Raw genomic sequence first — 22,794 nt, 5'->3', positions numbered from 1 at the left:
CCAAACCTTATCCTTTTCCTTACTCTAGAATTTATCACTATCTTTCTCTGAACCTAATCCTTACCTTTACTCCTAACCTAATCCGTCTCCTTACTCTGAACATTATCTTATTCCTACTCTTTTCCTAAAACTCAATTACTTCATAATAGGATCTAATCCTTATCATTACTCCGAACCAAATTATTCTCCTTAAACTCTATTACTTCATAATCTGAACCTAATCCTTATCATTACTCCGAACCTAATTCTTCTTAAACTCTATTACTTCATAATATAAACCTAATCCTTATCATTACTACGAACCTAATTCTTCTACTTAAACTATATTACTTGATAATCTGAACCTAATCCTTATCATTACTCCGAGCCTAAACCTTCTACTTCATAATATGAACCTAATCCTTATCATTACTCCGAACCACATTCTTCTACTTAAACACTATTACTTCATAATCTAAACCTAATCCTTATCATTACTACGAACCTAATTCTTCTCCATAAACTCTTTTACTTCATAATCTGAACCTATTCCTTATCATTACTCCGAACCTAATTTTTTTTTACTCCTTCTACTTGCGCTAGCCATTTTCTTCTTCTTAATGTTAACCATATCTTTCTTCTTAGTACTCTGAACCTTATCTTTATATTATTCCGACCCTTATCCTTTTCCTTATAATCCAGATATTACATTTTTTACTCTGCACCTACTCCTTATCCTAACTCCAAATCGTATCCTTTTCCTTACTCTAGACCTTGCTATACTTCTGTCTCATCTCATACTAAATTATCCCCAATTCCAATTCTAAACCCTATCCCATTAAACCTCGTCGTTTCTTAACTTTCCATTTAAACTTGCTCTTTACCTTTCCCATTTCCAACCTTGGAATTTGTTTTGGCTCCTTCTAACCATTGTAATTTTGTAAGAAATTTGAGATTCACTGAGCATACCACGTTCCTTTAACCTCAATTCATTAAAGTTTGACAATTTGGTTGTATAATGTATTGTCTGTTGAACCATAGTGTGTGTCTGTTAAGAATATGTGGCCGGGAAACCTGCGCCAAAGTTTGTATAGGCGGCATACTGCAGTCCACTCTAGACCATATAGCACACAGGTGCCCAGTACCTTACTCTCATACACTCATAGTGTGTGTTTGTGCATGTGGTTCAACATTTTGTGATATTTTGAGAATGCATAATTGCCATGTCTGATTCCACACCTTGTCCGTAAAATTAGGCGGAAATAGGCTGAACCCGAGTTGTGCACCCTACTCCGGAAATTGGGCTTGAAATCTCAACAGTTGGAACCAGAGCCTAGGGAAGGAGAGACGTGAAATAAACTCTCTTCGTTGCTCTCTCTCCCATCCGCTCTCTCAATTAAGACACAAGATCGTGAGCTAAAGCTTTGAATAGGTCAGGGCACATGTGCATAGTAATAGCAATCCAATAATTAGAGATCAGGAGATCTTCCATCCTAGGTTCAGTTAAATACCAGGATCCTACGTGATATGAGCTTTTAAACATGGAAGGAAGAGAATACACAGAATATCTAAACTGTCCCAGCCCTCAGTACAGTAGGGGTCAGTATTCTCAGTACACATACTCACAACAATATTGGGGTGTGGCGGGGCGAGGGGCGTGGCCGGTAGAAGAGGGGTAGGAAGGAGGAGAGGATACGGAGGCCGATGAATGCGTTCATGGTGTGGGCCAAGGTTGAGAGAAAAAGGATGGCGGATGAGAATCCAGATCTTCATAATGCTGATCTCTCAAAGATGTTGGGTGAGTTGTATTTCATTTTTAAAATTTTTTATTAGCTTTTTCATAAGATAATGAATTCTCTTTAAACTTTTTGTTGAATAATAATGATGAAAGGAAAAGAAAGGGCCGACAAGATTTGCAAAAAAAACCAAGATTTAGTTAGATAACGCGGGAATATCCTAAATTTTTAGTATTAAACCTTTCAAAGTTTAAACTTTATAATATTTCTTTTCTTTAGACTATTTGATCCTTTTAATATTTAATCCTAAATCCTTCAATCTCTCATCCTTACAATCTTATTTTCGCAGTTTAAATCAAATATGAAATAAAAATGTTAAATGTGTTTCGCTAGATAGGGGTCTTTCAAGTTTTATAAAATACTATTATAAATATAATATTAAATTATTAGAATAAAATAGAGACTCTATTTAAAAATAAAATCATTATATCTTTTTTAAAAAAATTTGTTTTAAATCTTTACAGACAATATTTTCTTGATCTAAACTTTATCTTTTTTTCTGATCTTTCGTTTTATTTTTCTTCCTTATACATTTAAGTTAAATCTTCTTGAACCTTCTCTCTCTATTTCCTGTAAATCTTTATCCTTTTCCGGTCCTGGGTTCTACCAGGGAACCCGGAGTCAAGATTTCTTCCTGGACCAGGATTCTTTTATTAACGGAGCAAGACCAATTCTTTGTAAAGATCCTGGTTTAAGATCAACCAGAAATATCACTATGCAAGTTTAAAACTAGAATTTTCATTTTTAAATCCGTGAAAATATATTCATTTTTTTCCACTCCAAACTAATAAAGATGTCTAATGATATTCTACAATTTTTATCAAAGAAATAATTAAAACATAAAACCAATTTATTGATTAGTAAATAATATACTTTTTTCTTTTTACGATAAATTTTTGTTGGGAATGTGACAGAAAAAGTTCTTAAATATATTCAATAAAGTATATCGACACATCTGGCGTAGTATTTTCTGCATAATCGATTTCTAATAAACGATATATTTAATATATACTTGAAAAATCAATAGCAATATACATGGAAAACATATACGTTTATCTCAATTAAATAAAATCTTTCTGAAGCTCATAAAACATTCTTATTTAAGTGCTTTATTAAAAGATATTTTTAGAAGATATTAAAAGTATTTTAGAAGATATTAAAAGTATTTTAGAAGATATTTAAAATATATTTTAGTAGGTTTTATACTTTTAGTAAATATCTTTTGGTGATCTAATGAAAGACATTTTAGGATATATTGAATTTAGAAGTTTTTTTAGGAAATGTGAAGGAAGGTAAAAAAAATTATATTTAAAAATATTATGGAAGTTTTTCTGTCGGATACCTAGACAATCTAAATACAACTTTACATACTTTATTCATGAATTTATTATTGTAGCCTCAGCTAAAAAATCAGTTCTTTTAATTTCAAATTTCCCCGCCCCCCTCCGCTCCGACCCTTCACAGTCGTACAGTACATGCACTCTGAATTACCATTATGTACAATGTATTCTGTTAAACTGTAAATTTGACATTAGTCAACTGTACGGTTTATCTTCTCAGTTTTACAAGTTTCATGTCGTGTCTTCATTAACTGTACAGTAACTTTGTACAGCAATGCATGTACATTGTACAGTGAACAGCATATTATTTCATGTACTCTACTAAACTGTAATACCCCCCCCCCTCTTACACTTCTTAAAATCAGCTCACATTCTCTTTACCATACCCAACCCCCCTTACCCTACGTAAACCTTTTATTCGCTCAAACCCCCCTCCTCCCCTACTTTAAACACGTTCTTGGTTGAGCAAAGCCTTTAATTGAAGATTTCACACCAGGATCTCTATTCTCCGACTCCTCCTTTAATTGAAGATTTCACACCAGGATCTCTATTCTCCGACTCCGAACCATGATTTAAATATTTATTTTTACATCGTAAATAATTTGTAATATATTCACCACCGGGATTCGAGAAGCAATATTTTTAACTGGCGNACCCCTGCATGGTTAAAGATAAAAATGAAAATAAGTGTTTGCAACGGAAAACCTAAGCCCCGTGACAAAATTCCCAGAGTTAGGAGAATTTTCCCAATATGCCAAGCATTGGATTTAAAAACCAAGATTTAAATCCATTTACTAAATCTTTGTTTGTTTAAATATTCTCATCCTTAAAGGAAAAAGCGTAGTAATTTCAATTTTTTCATTTAAAGGGAGTGAGTGGCTATGTAAGGTAGTTTAACTGAGGTAGACTACCTACCGGTCACTCCCTTTAAAGATTTAATAATTCCATACACAGCGTTCGTTACCTTTTCAAACTTATGCTAGCAAATAATTGGACTTATCTTTCTTTTCGATCTGGAAATTGAAAATTTTGAAATGCGATAAAAATGACTTGGGGGGGGGGGGTTATGCAGCATAAGGAAATTGACAGAGAATTGTGCATCGGGCAAGTGTCTCTACAATGAAGGACTATTTAAAATTAAGTGGACAGTCCCTTTTCTTGCACCGGTTTCTTAGCTAATTGTTCTCATTACATGTGATTACTGACTGTAAAACAATTTTGAAAGATTTTATTACATTTATGCGTAGCAAATGTCTCCTTGTATAACAATACAAAATGCTTTACATAAGTCATCATTTATATACATATTACGTAAACATGATGTTTGTCTTTAATAGTGTTTAAAGTAAAATCATTTATCGAAAACAAAATAATCTAATTTTTAAATTTACTTTTGTTAATGTTTCCTATAAAAAATATATTCACATATAAACTTTGAAAATTTACATTTATGTGTTGTAACAAAATATATTATCTATATCAAAAGCTTAAGTTAAACTTTATTAATCAAATCAAATTTTTATTTTATAACTTTACATATATTACCGTAGGCATTGAACCCCTTTGTGTCCTCCTTTCTAGCTCTCTCTACTAGAGACAGTGAAAATTTTGCAGACTAGCTTTTTAATGAATATGATTACTCGTATCGTAATATCTTTGAAACCTGATGTTGTAGATCTTTAATCTTTCAAATTATGAATCCTGCAATTGATAAAAAAGTTTGAAATGTTAAAGGTTTGCAGCATCAAGATCAGGATCAAGATATAGGAATTTGAATATTCGATTTTGTATTTTCTTGTTAAAACTAATAAAAATTATTTAGTTGTCAAAAATTTACATTTGTTCATTCTCTTTTAGCCATCCTTGTACAATACCATTGATTGTGTGCGTTGAGTGTAACAATTGAAATGATCTATATGTTTCTAGATTTGATTGTTATAATTTTAAACTATGACAATACTTTGAAAAGGTGTAAACAGTTGGCCCCCCTCCCCTACAGGTGCCCCCCCCCCTAGTGCAGGTGCCTTTATCCCCCCTTCTCATATTGCCGGGGGGGGGGGGGTACAGGGGAATCAATTTTCGATTATGCGTCACATTGCAAGGTTGAAGAATGCGTATGCGTATTGTCACAAACATTTCAAAATTTAAATATTAATTGAGTTCTAGATTATATAATCTTCTACTTTTAAGTTTTAATCTCAATTTTTTTATTTTCTCGATCATTTATATCAGATCCGTCCAATCCATATCCATCCTCCAAATCCTACAACTCCCAACTCCAAATCCTATAGAACTAATTATCCAACCTTTTCAAATTTATTTATTTCATCAGTTAAAACCTATCATTTTTTTTATTTCCAGTAAAACATTTTAAGTGATTTTAAGGTGCACGATTCCTGGTTTTCTTTCTCCTCTTTCTTCTTTTCTTCTTTTCTTTTTTCCCCTCCTAGCGCGCTCTTCCATTTCTTTTTCCCTATTTCTTACATTTTTTTTCTTATCTTCTCTCTTTCTTTTCTTTTCCCTCTTTCTTAGATTTTTTTCTTTTCAATCCTTTTTTTACTAGAAAATGAGCAGAAAAAAAACCAAATTAAAATCTTTTAAAAATTACAAAATATACTTACTCTATCTCAGACTGATGATAATAGTGCATGCTTAGATTTAGAACTGCCCTGGTTCATTAGAAACCTAAATTATGATATTTCAACTTCAAAGCCTTCATTCTCTGCCTGCCTGCATGAATGAAGGCCGAAAGAGAACTTAATGCATCTTATATCAATGAAAACTCCGATTGAATAATTAGAAATTACGAATTTTTTCTCAAAAATTCTAAAAACTTAAAATGCTATAAATTATGTTGGTTTAAATAAAGCTAAACCAAAATAAAGTAAAAAATGTCATGAAAATTATAAATTTGTTCCAAAAGAGATTATTTACCAAGCTGATAAGATACGAGACTTTTTTATTAACTTTTTCAGAAACCTTTGTACATACAACGTACAATTATGATAAGATTTAATGGAAAGATATAACATTCGATATTACATATCCTTCTTTATAAAGTCATTATTTTCCTCTACTGGGGCAATGTTATAGTTGTAAGGAAATTGATCATTAATTACATATCATGATTAGTGCCTGGCTATAAGGCCCGGCCGAGGCCTGGGAAAAACCTGCCTTCGCCAAATTTTGTATTTAAAATGTCCTCGCCTGCCCTTCCTTTACAGTGCACACTGTTTCCTTGATTTTTTACGCCAAGCATTTCCTCGAGATATTTAGCGGATTTTGTAAATGAGTTTCCAATTGATTTGGGGCGCGTGCCGCTGCTTGACCTCGGGGTGCGCGGTGTCCTGTGATTGGTCGGTTAAAGCGGCGCTTGCACAGGGGTGATGCTGCTGGACCAATGAGGGCCCGGGACGGGTTGATGTGTATAAAGTAGAGCAGAGTTTGGGTAGGTGTGTGTAACTGGGTTGGGTGGAGCCAGCTCATCTAAATTCTTGACTCCGGAGCAAAAAATTTCTCCTTGTCTCTCCAACCAAGATATAAACAATACAAACTCACTTTATACCTTTATACAAACTCGATTTTTAGATATATGAAGAGAAATCAAATTATATTTGCAATTTTGTCCAATATTTACAATAGATTAATATTTTCATTCAAATATTCAATCTCAATCTGAATGGTATTAAATACCAAATTTAAGAAAAATCTTTAATTTAACTATTTTCCAGCTCTCTCCCCCCCCCCCCGGCCCCCCCCCCCCAGATTAGAAGGATGAGAAGAGAAATGTTGTGTGGGTAAAGGTTCTAATTAAGATTGAGCTGAGAGATGTTTAATCCAACCCTGAGAAAAATCAGATATAACATAATTAGAGCTATAGTAGTTCACACACAGACACACACTCTCCACTTTAATCGTCTTTTTCATCAGATTTTAAATTATAATTTTTATTTTACTTCCAACCTCATTTTATCCTCATTTAATTAACTTCTTCCCTTATGTTTACTTCATCACTTTTTAACCTACTTTTTTTTTTCTTTCTTTTACTCTTTCATTTCTTTCCTTTCTATCCTACTTCAATTTTTTGATTTCTTCCCACTTTTCCATGACTTTTTCCCAGTCCTTCTTTTTCAATTCTTTTTCTCATCTTAATTTTTTCTACTTCTCCTCTTTAATTCTGTCTCAGATTATCCTTATTTTCTTTGCAGGATCTTTCTAATTCTTCTACTTTTTACTCATTTATTCCTACTTCAGTCATTCTTTGAATAAAAACTTGGATTCCACTTAATTTTCTTCTTTGAATTTTTATTTTCTAAGGTTTTAATGTTTCTTCCAAGTTCCTTGTTTTTTTTTGCGTCATTTTAAAAATCGGAGGTTTAAAGGGACAATAGACGTAATTTCAAGTGACTCTGCATTTCAGTTAGAAAACAAAGGATATCTTCGTCGTTGTTGACCTAAAAAGGTTTAATGGGTACTATTGTGAATGGTAAATGCCATGTTAAAAACGAATGATCACTGAAAAATTATCTCTACACACCTTTTACTATATATAAATATGAAAGCTGTGAATATATATTTCTCAAGTTCAATGTTGAACTATTGTCTTACTTAGTGCAGTGTCAGACAATGGAACATTAAACTTTATACACGTGCAGTAGTGCAGTACAACCATTTATATATAAGCATGTAACATTAGTGCAGTACAGCATTATATATATATATATGTGCATTTGCAGCAGTACAACATTTATGCAGTACAACAATATATATATGCAAAAATATCCCATTTTTCACAAATCAAAATATTTTTATTTTATTTGTTTTTCAGGTAAGAAATGGAAGAGTTTGACCCCAAGCGAAAGAGCTCCATGTGTTCAGGAGGCTGAGAGACTGAGACTTAAGCATATGCAGGTTAGCACCCCCTCCCCCTTTATTCCCTGTTCCCTACCCCTCCCCTGACACCCTGGTTTACCTACAGCACAGTATAAGGTTGTAGGGTGAGATCTCAATCTAAGTTTTATCCTCTTCATCCTTGTAATAGTATACAGTTACTGTTCTCCTCACATTAGATCTAATAAACCTTCTTTGTATCAGACAACATTAACAGATACTACTAGTACTTTACACTGTACAGACAACATTAAAAGATACTACTAGTACTTTACACTGTACATACAACATTAACAGATACTACTAGTACTTTACACTGTACAGACAACATTAACAGATACTACTAGTACTTTACACTGTACAGACAACATTAACAGATACTACTAGTACTTTACACTGTACAGACAAAATTAACAGATATATAGTACTTTGCACTGTACAGACAACATTAAGGGATGGAAATATATTTCAACTTAAAGTTATCAAAACTTACGGATGTTGAAAAAGAGGAGGTATAAAGAAAAAGAAGCAAGGGGAGGGGGGGAATGAAGTAAAGAGGGAAAGGGGTAGAGGTGGACGAAAAATGAAAGACGATTAAAGAAGACTCAGAACGAACGAGGGAGTAGAAAGGGAGGTGGATGTATATCATATCAATTTTATTATTTGAAGATTATTAAGAATTCACTGCACACAGAAACTGTATGACCGTGGATCTGATACAAGACAACAATCGATCACAGTAGAAAAATTCTCCCTAGATATCTTGTTCAGATCTTTAAACATGGATCGCTGGGATCTCAAGCTAAAAACTATCGTTTAAATCTCTACGGTCAATTGGGGCCGCTTAACTAATACACCGGTCTCAATACGGGTTTGAAAAATTGACAATTTTAATCTAAGATTAGAGATAGGAAGAAAGGGAGGGGTATATGAGAAGTAAGAACTCGAATATTGTGCTCTACCCTTCTCAAAATTGAACCAGGATCATTTTTCATGTGTAAGATAAATCGGATTGGTTTCTAACCTTGCTGTGTTTTTATCCAAGAGTGTTCCGGGTGTTAGAGCTTGTTATTCCGTCCTGGAAAAAACTCTAGATAAGTTTCTAACTCCGTATACAATTTATGAACGACTTCTTGGCTCCTGGGCTTAGTGCGGCCTTATTTTCCAAGAGTTGGTGGAGAGTGTGGTGGAGAAGGGAGAGGAGGGGGAGGAGGGGGAGGAGGGAGAGCGGGGGGTGTTGGGGGAGGGCTGGGAAACGACGACAGTTGAAAAATCATGCAATAAAGCCTGGGTAAAGACTGTAAACGTCTGGTAAAGATAAACCTAAACAAATATACAATCTGACCCCGGGACAGAATAAAATGCCGAGACAAATACCCCGCTCCCGATACTAATGTTTACTTCTCTGTATTTGACCATAACGTTCCCCTTAACAGACTTTTTGTCAACCTAAAAGGTTTTATCTGTCGAAGAAAATGTCTGCCTGTTCTTATCTAATTTTGCGGTAGTTTTTTTTATATTTGCCAACTGACTTCTGACTGCTACTACTTCGTCTAACTCTGTCTTAAGCTTGCAGTTATTCACTAGTTCTTCAGTTATCCTGGTTCTACTTTTTCATCTAGTTATTCACTAGTTCTTCAGTTATCCTGGTTCTACTTTTTCATCTAGTGTTATCCTGGTTCTACTTTTTCATCTAGTTATTCACTAGTGCTTCAGTTATCCTGGTTCTACTTTTTCATCTAGTTATTCACTAGTTCTTCAGTTATCCTGGTTCTACTTTTTCATCTAGTTGTTCACTAGTTCTTCAGTTATCCTGGTTCTACTTTTTCATCTAGTTATTCAGTAGTTCTTCAGTTATCCTGGTTCTACTTTTTCATCTAGTTATTCACTAGTTCTTTAGTTATCCTGGTTCTACTTTTTCATCTAGTTATTCACTAGTTCTTTAGTTATCCTGGTTCTACTTTCTTTTTTTCTCAATCTTATTATTCTTGACTAATATAATTCCTCTTCGATATCCCTTGATGGTCATACCTTGCATTGATAACTAAAATGAAGGATCAAGCATTTAAACTCAAAGTGCCCACCCTGGATATCAAGATCAATCCTAAGATTAAAGATAATTTCCTATCTTTGATTGCATTGTCTTAATTTTTCTCTTTATTTTGACGTTAGGTTAAAAGGGGTCAAATTAAATGTTTGTCCTAAATCCTTTCATATTTCGGGATAAAAGAAATTTCATTTTGTGAGAGTGTATAATCCAATGTAATGTAACATTCTGCAGATTAATTCTTTATATCAATCCCTACTCTTCTATCTATAATCCAACCCGTTCTCAAATCTTCCTTTTGGTTATTTCTTAAATCCAATTCTTACTCTTGTATCTCTAATCCAACCCGTTCTTAATCTTTTCTCTGTATCTAAACCTAGCTTACGTTTATTTCTTAAATCCGATTCTTACTCTTGTACCTCTAATCCAACCCGTTCTTAATCTTTTCTCTGTGTCTAAACCTAGCTTACTTTTATTTCTTAAATCCGATTCTTACTCTTGTATCTCTAATCCAACCCGTTCTTAATCTTTTCTCTGTATCTGAACCTAGCTTTTTCTCATTTTTGAATCCAATTCTTACTCTTCTATCTCTAGCAAGTTTTTCTTTTTCATGTACATATTTCGCAACTTTAACAGGGTCAAAGCACTTTATCTTTAGCTCGATACTTTAAGTCATCTTTATGTCATTTAATCTATCTAGCTCTTTAATATAAATCGTGATCACTTCTCTTGTTTCTATCGTCCCCCTCTATCTTTTTTTCTTTTTTCTTTGGTCCAAATTTGGTTTCTTTGTAACGATATATCTCCCCTCTTGGTTTTATCTTTTCTTTTCCCATCCCTCCCGCCAGCCTAGTGGGTAGTGGATAAAATTCGACTGAGTCATGGATAGATAGACAGACAGATAGACCGGTAGATAGACAGATAGGTAGACGGTAATAGACGGTGAGACCGACAGATAGATATATACTGTCAACCTCATGGCTTCCATTAGATAGTATCTGGTTTTTGTCGCCCTTTTTGGTCTTGGAAGAATGTATAAGTAGGTTTGATGTTCAAACAACACAGTCCAAACCTAGACTATTAAACTTAGAATTCTTCAATATTAGATAAAATAGTTTTTTGGTGATTTCAAATTTCTGGGAGATGGATTTGAGGGGAGGGGTGTGANGGCTGAGAAAACGTGAGTTCTGTCACAAGCACTGATATGTTTAAAATGCTGTTCACGTCTGACGGAGATATAGAAGCATTTCCGCCATTAAATCACATATAAAAGGTTTCAAGTCGGAGTTTTACATAAATTCTCACTACACACATCAACCTTACTCCTGGAGCACATGTATTTATCTACATAAACCACACTACTAAACCTTACTCCTGGAGAACATACATTTATCTACATAAACCACACTACTAAACCTTACTCCTGGAGAATATACATTTATCTACATATACCACACACATCAACCTTACTCCTGGAGAATATACATTTATCTACATATACCACAGTACTAAACCTTACTCCTGGAGAATATACATTAATCTACATATACCACACTACTGAACCTTACTCCTGGAGAACATACATTTATCTACATACACCACACTACTAAACCTTACTCCTGGAGAATATACATTTATCTACATTTACCACACTACTAAACCTTACTCCTGGAGAATATACATTTATCTACATATACCATATACTACTGAACCTTACTTCTGGAGAATATACATTAATCTACATACATGACACCACACTACTGAACCTAACTCCTGTAGAATATACAATTATCTACATATACCACATTATTAAACCTTACTCCTGGAGAACATACATTTATCTACAATCTACATATAACAAACTACTAAACCTTACTCCTGGAGAACATACATTTATCTACATATACCACACTACTGAATCTTACTCCTGGAGGTTATACATTTATCTGAAAAACTTTTTAACCCAACCATGTTTCCACTGAAATCTGTAACTCTACAAACTCCAACGAAACTAAACCTAACTCTGAACCTGTGTATAGAGCACATGCCCAATTAACCTAAAAGATATTGAACCTTAACTTGGGTTCAAATCCAAGCATTACTTATTCATCGTTTAATAGCCATAAAAGACATTGAAACAAAATGAACCTGAAATTCATGAATTTAAATTTGATTTAATTTAGTCCGGAGCTAGTTTATGATCTAGAATTAAATCTTGCTAATTGTTGGGCTCTAGAATATGTCCTAGGTTTGAATAAATGAATGGGAACATGTAAACCCGCCGAACCTTGAAATTGTCCTATGCGAACTCAAGAGGTTTAGCACGCAATCCTTCTTAACTCCGATATATGTAAAGGACAGGACGGGTCGGAAGGATAGTAGGGATATACAAGATATGATAACTAAACAATGAAGATTTTGGTGGGAATATTTGCAAATATTGTACAGGTTAAACAAATTACTTATATTTGCAGGATTATCCGAACTACAAATACAGACCAAGGAGGAAGAAGAGGGACGGACAGAAGACCGCAACCAACGGAGCAAACAACAACAACAACAACGGGGATAAGGAGTCGGAGATGGATAAACTTGAGAGTAAAAGTGATTCATTATCCTACACATCCAATATATCTCCTCCTCTCTATCAGTCAGAAACTCACCAAACCCTCGGGAGAAACTATACAATCCCAACCCCGGAGTCTTCTCCCTCTTCCTGCACCTCGGACGTGTTCCATCCGTCCCTACAACTCGGATCCGTGCCGATGGGTTTGGAGGGGGTTCGATACACCCTCCCTACCCCTGACGTATCCCCCCTGGATGGTCAGGTTAGACCCCTGGAGTATCCGAACTATCATATCAGTCCTCAAGATAGATTCAACTTCGAGTCCGCTCCACTCCCAGGTATTCATTCATTCATTCATTCATTCATTCATTCATTCATTCATTCATCCTTCCTTTCATCCTTCCTGTATTCATCATTTTTCAATTCATTCAATGATTAATTCATCAAAAAATTCGGACCAAAGCCCCTCCCCGACCCTTTTTCTGAAGTTCTGTTCCATACCTAATATTGAGTGTGTAGAGAGATATTACTTAAATGTTAAGTTTCTCTACTTCTCTTCCTCTACTCCGTCTTCTTAATTATCCGATATATACTACTCCAACATACTCCAACATTATACAAAGTATATTTTACAACCTGGAGAAGATATGAATACAAAAACTTTGACATTTTTATAAGTCCTGTCTAAGCTTTAGAATCTGATATGAGGATGAAACAAGGAGATATGGATAATAACTTTATATAGAGTTGGGAAAGAGTTGGTTAGTTTAGCTGGGGGTAGGATAGGGAGGTTGAGGGGGGCACATTTTTAGTATATGTCACGAACCTCTAAGAAAATATTCCTCAAGTCCATTGTATTCAGTGAAGACTGTACACTGAATTAAACTTAACAGTCTACCAACTCAACTACAGGGTGCATAAGATTTATAGTTCAATACAGTGATAACTAGAAAACTGTAGAACAAGAAGACTACATTAAAACAATACTGAAATGCAATTAATTTTGTTACAAAGCGAGTAGCTTTACTAGTAAGTTTTTAAAATGTTAAGAATTTAAAATTAAGTGAAATAGATCTGTTTTTATACTGCACAATTGCTGTGTCTGTTCACTGGACAAAAAGTCATAACGTGAGTCCAAAAGTCAACTTCCTCTTCCAGAACTTTATGGTTATCACTGTACAGGGTGTATCAGCTTTAAAGTTTGATATAGGGATTAGATTCAACTACAGGGTGCATCAGCTTTATAGTTTAATACTTGAGGGGTAGATTCAACTACAGGGTGCATCAGCTTTATCTATATATAAATTTGGCTTGTCTGTCTGTCTGTTTGTTTGTATCCAATAAACGTCAAAACGGCTGAACCGATCGGGCCCAAATTTTTTGNGATTCAACTACAGGGTGCATCAGCTTTATAGTTTAATACTGGGAGTAGATTCAACTACAGGGTGCATCAGCTTTATAGTTTAATACTGGGAGTAGATTCAACTACAGGGTGCATCAGCTTTATAGTTTAATACTGGGAGTAGATTCAACTACAGGGTGCATCAGCTTTATAGTTTAATACTGGGAGTAGATTCAACTACAGGGTGCATCAGCTTTATAGTTTAATACTGGGAGTAGATTCAACTACAGGGTGCATCAGCTTTATAGTTTAATACTGGGAGTAGATACATCAAATTAGATACAAAATACAAATTACATTTGGTAACTTTGCTGGTTTTTCAAATAGTTCTGGTGGAAATGAATGGTTTCGGCACATATGTTGTATTTAAACCGAACCTTGAAATGGTTCTAATCGATCTCTAAACTGAGCCTCAAGCTATTTCTTCAGATACGCTTAGAAATGTTTGGAAACAGAGTGAATGAGTTCTCTAGTTCTCCGGGTAGGGTTTAGAACACGGATTTAGAGGGGGTAGAAGAGGAAAAAGTATAAGGAATATAATCGTTTCCCGGGAAAGGGTAAACTTGCATAGAATGGGGATTGAGTTTGGAAAAACTTAGATTGAACTAACATATAGTTCTCCGGGTAGGGTATAGAAGAAGAATACTACTAATATACAAGAGGAGAAAGGGTAAGAAGAGTTTAAAAAAAACAAGGTTTAAAGTATAGTTCTCCGGGTATGATTAAGGGCTGTGGAGGGAAAGGTTCACGGAAAAAGATTTCCAGTAGTTCTCCGGATAGGGTTTAACAGATGAATATAGAGAAGGGAGAGAAACCTTTTAAAGAGACAAAGATTTCAATAGTTCTCCAGGGTAAGGTTTAGAACATCTATAGGAGACCTCCCAACCTCAATGATAAACTCATCCGAGCCGGAATTCCAGATCCTCCTAGAATGAGGCCAAAGAGGCTAATACCTGGTATGAAACCTTGTGGTTTAAATTGCCCAACTTATCCCTACATAGAGCCTGGAACAGTTATACAATCCTCTAATACCAGTAAGAAGATTGAGATTAATGGAACTTTCAACTGTAAGACCAGAAATGTAGTTTACTGTATTACATGTGAACAGTGTAAACTACAATATATAGGACAGACAACAAGATCCTTAGATAAAAGAGTGAGAGAACATATTGGTTACATTAAAAATCGTCATACAAACCATGCCTTCAGGAGAACATTTTAACCTTCCTGGACATGAACTCTACCATCTAAAAGTTAGCGTTCTAGAGAAGGTTTGGGACCTTGGGAGAAGTTTACTTGAAGTACGAGAATCTAAATACATTTATAGAGATTTTATGACTGAACTCAGAGGAATGGACAGACAAAATAGTTTTTATTTAATTGTAAACTGTAATTCAGTATTTAAAAAAAGAGTATTGTTTATGAAGGTTTAAATACCCCTCATTAAACAAATATCAGGTTTTCTCCAGTAAGGAATTGGTGTGATACATTTGTATATAGTGTGTTAGGTTAGGAGATAAGGCTTCTTTTTTGGGATTTATTCGTGTTGATACATTACCATTACAAGAGGTCTGGTTTATGTAGCTTTATTGATAGGGTTCCAGAACTTTGTTGAGAACTTGAGATACATACAAATAATAGGGATGCATGTGGAAAACATATGATTATTATTATGCATGTATAGTACTTTTAAAGAAAATAAGGATTTCTTTAGGATGCTTGGAAAGGTTCACAGAGATGTTAGAATAAAATAGAAATAGTTTAAAAGGAAATATTTACCATACGAAAGTGTGTGTCTGTTATTCCAAGATATATTCCTATGGTATGGTTCGTGTTTACACCTGGGGGGTGGCATCTGTAAGATCACACCCCCCACCAGCATTGGCATGACCCCCCTCCCCCTCCCCNGAGTATACATGATATAAAGATAGGACGGAATAATACAGGATTTATCAAGGAACGGAGAATATACAGATGGAATGGAGTTTACATGATATAAAGATAGGACGGAAGAACGCAGGATTTATTTTGGGACGGAGAATATACAGATGGAACGGAGTATACATGATATAAAGATAGGACGGAATAATACAGGATTTATCAAGGAACGGAGAATATACAGATGGAACGGAGTTTACATGATATAAAGATAGGACGGAAGAACACAGGATTTATCTTGGGACGGAGAATATACAGATAGAACGGAGTATGTTGGATATGTAGAGATATTTAGTACGTAATATTCATGTCTTAAATATCCATTAATATCATGAATACTCCGTCCTAAATTTCCATTTACATCATTAATATTTCGTCCGAAATATTAATTAGATTAGGACAGAGTATTCCTGATATATATATATAAAAGATATTTATTACGGAGTTTTCATGATGATTATAGAAACAGGATGCATATAAAGGACAGAGCATAGAACAATTCAACTTTGTTAACATCATGGGAGAACATTTAAAATTTTAAAATTTCGATATAAAAGTGTTGTTTGGAAACTGATATATTATAGTAGCATATTCTGCAAATAATATTCAAGTTTTAATAATTGAATAATATGCTAAGGAAGGTTGGTTGGTATAAACTAGTAGGGTGGGGGGGGGGGGGACTACCACCCACCTTCCATTGTTCTAGTGAATCCAATAGTAAAAACTACTCTCTCCTGTTACGGGCATCAAGGAACAGTAAGATGTGTTACACTATATGTACACGAATGTTGAGTTCAAGTATGGAAGGTTCATTATTTTAGGAGTAAAGTTTATTCTTTTTTGTTTGAGTAAAATTTAGTTTTTATTCTTTCTGATAAAATTCCTATTGGAGAGGAAACATGAAAGATAGTTCAAACATTGGGAGTAATATTTCCAAGCAGCTCAGAAAGATATCAAAGTTAGTTAAAACATTGGGAGTAATATTCCCAAGCAGTTTAGAAAAATATCAAAGTTAGTTAAAACATTGGGAGTAATATTCCCAAGCAGTTTAGAAAGATATAAAAGATAGTTAAAACATTGGGAGTAATATTCCCAAGCAGTTTGGAAAGATATAAAAGATAGTTAAAACATTGGGAGTAATATTCCCAAGCAGTTTAGAAAGATATAAAAGATAGTTAGAACATTGGGAGTAATATTCCCAAGCAGTTTAGAAAGGTATAAAAGATAGTTAGAACTTTGAGAGTAAAGTTACCAAAAAATATGAAGAAAAGAGTTAGCAAGCAGTTTCGAAGGGTTGGGAGTTTTAAAGATAGGGTTTAAGGACGAGAGAGGTTAAAAAAGTTGTTTATATAAAGTTTTTTAAATCTAAAGACGTGAGCTGGATAAAAACATAAGAATTTAGGATTTGAATTAAAGAAGTTTCCAAAATTTATAAATCAATCATATCCACATCTTTTAAAACTCTGAGAATAGCAATTCTTCTAACTTTCCATCTTACTAACTTCTTGGCGTAGTTAAACAATCTAAATGTGTAGTTTAATTTAAACTCGTAATTTTTCTAAATTACTCAGGAGCAGTTTTAATTCCCAGCTCTGGGTATTTAATTAGCTGACACACACGAATTAAAACTTTTAATTATATTCTGCGTTTTAGAAATATTCATTCTTTTTGAAGAGATTAAAAAGTTTTTATGCAATCATGAAATTTTAACTTTTTGGTGAATTGTTTCCTTGTTTACATGATTATGTAATCATTATATCGAAATCTGTCTTTACTTTTAACTATAAAGCTTTATTTAAGGATTTTATGGATTTAAATTTTTTATTTTTATTTTTAGGATTTATGTCGGGTTGTATTGGAATGGATCCGTATGGATCGCCGAGCTCCGGCTCCGGATGGGGTAAAATGGATCCCTACTCTAAGATGGATCCCTACTCTAAGATGGATCCCTACTCTAAGATGGATCCCTACTCTGATCCCTCTTATACTCTTCAACAATCCATCGACTCTAGTCAATATCAGATACACAGGTAAATCCACAATTTAATATAAAAAGACACTTCCCTTAAACTCTTTTTGTTCTAATCCCTATAACTTTGTAACCTGATGTTGTGAAGCTTTTATATTTCAAACTTTAACTATTTTTTGACCTAGCAGAAGTCATAGTTAGAATATCAAATGTCTACACCATCAGGTTGCAAAGACTGCAAGGATTAGAAACTTGGAGTTTGGTGCGTTTGATTTGTCATGTTACGTTCTATTTTGGATTTTGAGAGACCCTATATTCTATCCACTTTTTTTGGGATTCAAATTTCTCCTTCTAACTGGTTGTTTCTCATTTGTTTCATTTTGGATAGTTATATCTTAAAGTTTTGAGTTCGTTTATAAGGAAACCAGGAAGTAATGTTTAAAAATACTTTTTCTTTTTTTAGATTCATTCATTCTCAGATTAGATTAATCCTCGATACTAACTAGATTTTCAATATAAACCATCCTAACATTAATCCTTTTCTATTTGTTTTCCAACCATTAACTTAAAGGGACTGTTTACGTTTTCCAACCATTAACTTAAAGGGACTGTTTACGCTTTCCAACCATTAACTTACAGGGACTGTTTACGTTTTCCAACCATTTGAACTTGGTTGTAAACATAAATCTTTGATATTTCAGATCTTATACTTCCTTTTCTGAATATAAAAAAGAACTGGTTGCAGAGATAAGTTTAATGTCTACTCTGAAGATTGCAATGTTGATTTATTGCAATCAACCAAGATCGGAGATTGCAATAATGATATTTAACTATTTACTGTTCAGGGATACAGTGCTGGGTGGAGACGTAAATGAGAGTTTGAGTTCAACTCTGGCAGGTCTCAGAGAAACTTATTATGATTACAACATGGCCAAACATTCAGAGATATAGTTTATCCTCTTCAACCCTTCTCCTAAACAGATCAAGATTTTGATTCTGGTTGGATCGGAGGAAGGAAGATCTGTTAAACACAAGACTCAAGTAGCTCGGAGAGACTCCTATAGTAGGTGTACACTGTACAGGGTATCTAACTCTAACCTTCACCAAGGTTTACAATTTTCCACTCAAAACATTCCCGTCCACAAGATGGTTTATATTCCAGTGCCCTATAGATCCTGGCTCCCTCATCTTTATGTTATCATTGTACACTGTACAGTACAGTACAGTTAGATTGTACACTGTACAGTACAGTACAGTTAGATTGTACACTGTACAGTATAGTACAGTTAGATTACTGAAATTTATTTTTGCACTTTACTGATCAGAAGACAGCAATGACTAAATTTGAGCAAACTGTACACTGTGTACAGTATTGTCTTTTACTGAAACAGGCTTAAATTCTCTAAACCATATTTCTTTTTACAATGGTACTTTATTATACAATACTTTAGTACTCTCATTTACGGTATTTTACAGTGCTTTATATTGTAGGATTTACTGTGTAGTTACCGTAACTTACTGTACTGTACTGTACTGTAGGTTTATTCTAGTTTAGATTTGTGATTTGAGTTTGTTTGTCAACAATTAGAACTAAGTTTAATTTATCAATATCTGCCAAAAACTTTACCTCTGTTAAAAATTGTATTATACTTATACATATAGTGCATATTTTAGGGAAATAAACTAACTTGAATAATGTAAACAATAAACTTCTACTAGATATTTGGTGCCGTATATTCCGACCTAGATGATTCTAACCTAAAGGTTTTCTGACCTAAATATCGAGTAGTTTGCACGTGTTTTAGGTCGGTTTGGTTGAAAAAAGCTTTAGGTCCGTTTGGCATCCTATGAGAAATATATAGGTTTTCCGACCTAAGATTTAGAGATATATTTAGGTTGGTTGAGCATATATATTAGGTCTGTTTACCAGAAAGTTTAAGTTGGAAGTGACAATTTTAGGTCTGTTAAGCAATATTTTTAGGTTGGTTGTGAAATTTTTTTAGGTCGGATGAGCAATTTTTTTTAGGTCGGATGAGCAATAATTTAAGGTCGGATACGCAATATTTTTAGGTCGGATACACAATTTTTTTAGGTCGGATGAGCAATTTTTTTAGGTCGGATGAGCAATATTTTTAGGTCGGATGAGCAATTTTTTTAGGTCTGATGAGCAATATTCTTAGGTCGAATGAGCAATATTTTTAGGTCGGATGAGCAATTTTTTTAGGTCGGATGAGCAATATTTTTAGGTCGGATGAGCATTATTTTTAGGTCAGATGAGCAATATTTTTAGGTCGGATGAGCAATTTTTTTTAGGACGGATGAGCAATATTTTTAGGTTGTTTTACCAATAATTGCCATAATTGTGAACTGTACCACTACTGTTTCAGTAATGCATAAAATGGGGTTTTTGAGGGGGGCTCAAAACCCGTTGGGGCCTGTACATGCATCTCATATTTAAAACATGGATAAAATTGGTCTTTCCTGGCCGCAGCGCTCGGCCCCCCTAGCCCGTCCTATCCGCAGTGCTTGGCCCAGAATTGAGCTTAACCAAACCTAACCCTAAGACATTTTATTAAAAATTGTTGAATTAAAGGTCTTTCCTGGCTGCAGTGCTCGGCCCCCTAGCCTGTCCTAGCCGCAGCGCTCGGCCCAGAAAGTGTCTTAACCTAATTCCTAACCTAACCCTAAATAAATACTAATTTAATTGAAAATTGTTGTTTTTATGTTTATTTTATATTTAAACATTTTAAAAAAACATTACTCATCAATTATAACCTCTGAAATAAAACTTTTACTCAACCAACCAAAAAATATTGCTCATCCAACCTAAAAATATTAATGCTCATCCGACCTAAAAATATTGCTCAACCGACCTAAAAATATTGCTCCACTGACCTAGTAAAATTGCTCAACCGACCTAAAAAAAAATTCTCAACTGACCTAAAAATATTTCTCATCCGTCCTTAAAATATTGCTCATCCGACCTAGAAATATTGCTCATCCGACCTAAAAAATATTGCTTAACCGACCTAAAAATATTGCTCAACCGACCTAAAAATATTGCTCATTCGACCTAAAAATATTGCTCATCCAATCTAAAAATATTGCTCATCCGACTTAAAAATATTGCTCAACCGACCTAAAGATATTGCTCAACTGACCTAATAAAATTACTCAACCGACCTAAAAAAATTTCTCAACTGACCTAAAAATATTTCTCATCCGACCTTAAAATATTGCTCATCCGACCTAAAAATATTGCTGATCCGACCTAAAAATATTGCTTAACCGACAAAAAATATTGCTCAACCGACCTAAAAATATTGCTCATCCGACCTAAAAATATTGATCATCCGACCTAAAAAATATTGCTCAACCGACCTAAAAAATATTGCTCAACCGACCTAAAATGAATGCTTATCTAACCTAAAATTGTTGCTTTAACCAACCTAAAACATATTCCCAACTGACCTAAAATATATCAATAACCGACCTAAATATATTTCCAATCTTTAGGTCAGTTTGGGAAATCGAACCTACAGATTTTTAGGTCGGAAAAACGTTAGGTCAGAAAAACGTTAGGTTCGTTTCCTCTAGGTTCGATGAGCGGGTACCAGATATTTTGTTTTTGAGTTCTTCACGAGAATTTACTTTGAACGGACTGTTTCATTTGGTGTACTGTCCCTTTTTGGCTTGGTTTAATCTGGATGTGTACTGTACAGCTCCCTCTAGCTGGGTAGATGTCGGCCCGGTTCATCAGCTCGCTCTAGCTGGTTAGATGTCGGCCCGGTTCATCAGCTCGCTCTAGCTGGTTAGATGTTGGCCGGTTCATCAGCTCCCTCTAGCTGGTTGGATGTCGGCCCGGTTCATCAGGTCGCTCTAGCTGGGCAGATGTCGGCCCGGTGCATCAGCTCGCTCTAGCTGGTTAGATGTCGGTTCGGTTCATCAGCTCGCTCTAGCTGATGAATAAATTAATTAACTGAAAACAGATTGGAAAGTGAAGGCTCACTGACTCACGGTGGACTAAGCCAGTGGGGTCGGTCAAATAGGCCTAGGATTAGGCCAGGTACTGTAAAAAGTCTGAACGCGCCATAGAAGTTGTCATTGCTAGCCCTCTCACGAGACTATGCCGAGAAAATTGACCCCTGTCGTATGTTAGTCTGGTTAGGCCGACGTACTGTACCATACGATCGGGTCAGTACACGCTGTTGTCTGGCAGGCCGGTACAAACTGGGCAGGTCCTGTTCGAATTCAAATTTACTACGGGGATAGAGTTTACTATCAAACTGAACATTTGAATCACCATTTTAAACAATTTTAACTAAAAATATCCTTTGTTTAAGGACCAAAAACTCAAAAGTCAAATTTTTATTACAGCACTCTTTAGTTTTTAGTTCGGATAAAAAGTTTAAAATTCATGAACCTTAGATCGGAAGAGATATTTAATGTCAAATATTGGAGCAATATACAGTTTTAACCGTTATTTTTATCTAACTTTTTTCAAATTATCTTTCTTTTCATTTTGCTTCTGCTCCTTAATTTTTTTTTCTCCATCTAGATTTTTTAAAATGTGGTCTACGTGCTTTATTACAATGAATACCAGAAACCAGAATACAAGACTTTACAAAGCTCAGGAGTCGGAATGTATTTAGTTCTTTAAAAAATATAATACTAATCGTTAAAAAAGGAATAAGGTCAATGCCACAAACAAATTTTCAAACTGATATTGAAAACTTAGATTATTTGATCTAACCAAATTTATAGTTTAAAATAGAAAAGATTTACACAAACAGGTTGCAAAGATTTAGGAATGAGAACATTTTAATTTGTGGCAAAGACTCAACTCCTTTAAAACTTTAAAAGTTTA

The 22,794-nt window shown here is 34.4% G+C and overlaps 1 protein-coding gene across 1 annotated transcript; it reads left to right on the top strand.

Moving 5' to 3' along the window:
• Positions 1-1,646: 1,646 nt before the first annotated feature.
• On the top strand, positions 1,647-19,629 carry LOC111696526 (transcription factor Sox-18B). Its single transcript, XM_023466145.1, has 5 exons — positions 1,647-1,777; positions 7,944-8,026; positions 12,527-12,956; positions 17,796-17,988; positions 18,773-19,629. The coding sequence occupies exons 1-5, from the start codon at positions 1,684-1,686 to the stop codon at positions 18,876-18,878; spliced, it is 906 nt and encodes a 301-aa protein (XP_023321913.1). The 5' UTR covers positions 1,647-1,683; the 3' UTR covers positions 18,879-19,629.
• The last annotated feature ends 3,165 nt before the right edge of the window (positions 19,630-22,794 follow it).

The sequence above is a fragment of the Eurytemora carolleeae genome, unplaced genomic scaffold (assembly GCF_000591075.1).
Source record: "Eurytemora carolleeae unplaced genomic scaffold, Eaff_2.0 scaffold211, whole genome shotgun sequence".
Lineage (NCBI taxonomy): Eukaryota > Metazoa > Arthropoda > Copepoda > Calanoida > Temoridae > Eurytemora > Eurytemora carolleeae.
The sequence above is the reverse complement of the archived record's forward strand: the minus strand, read 5'-3'. Positions and strand labels throughout refer to the sequence as shown.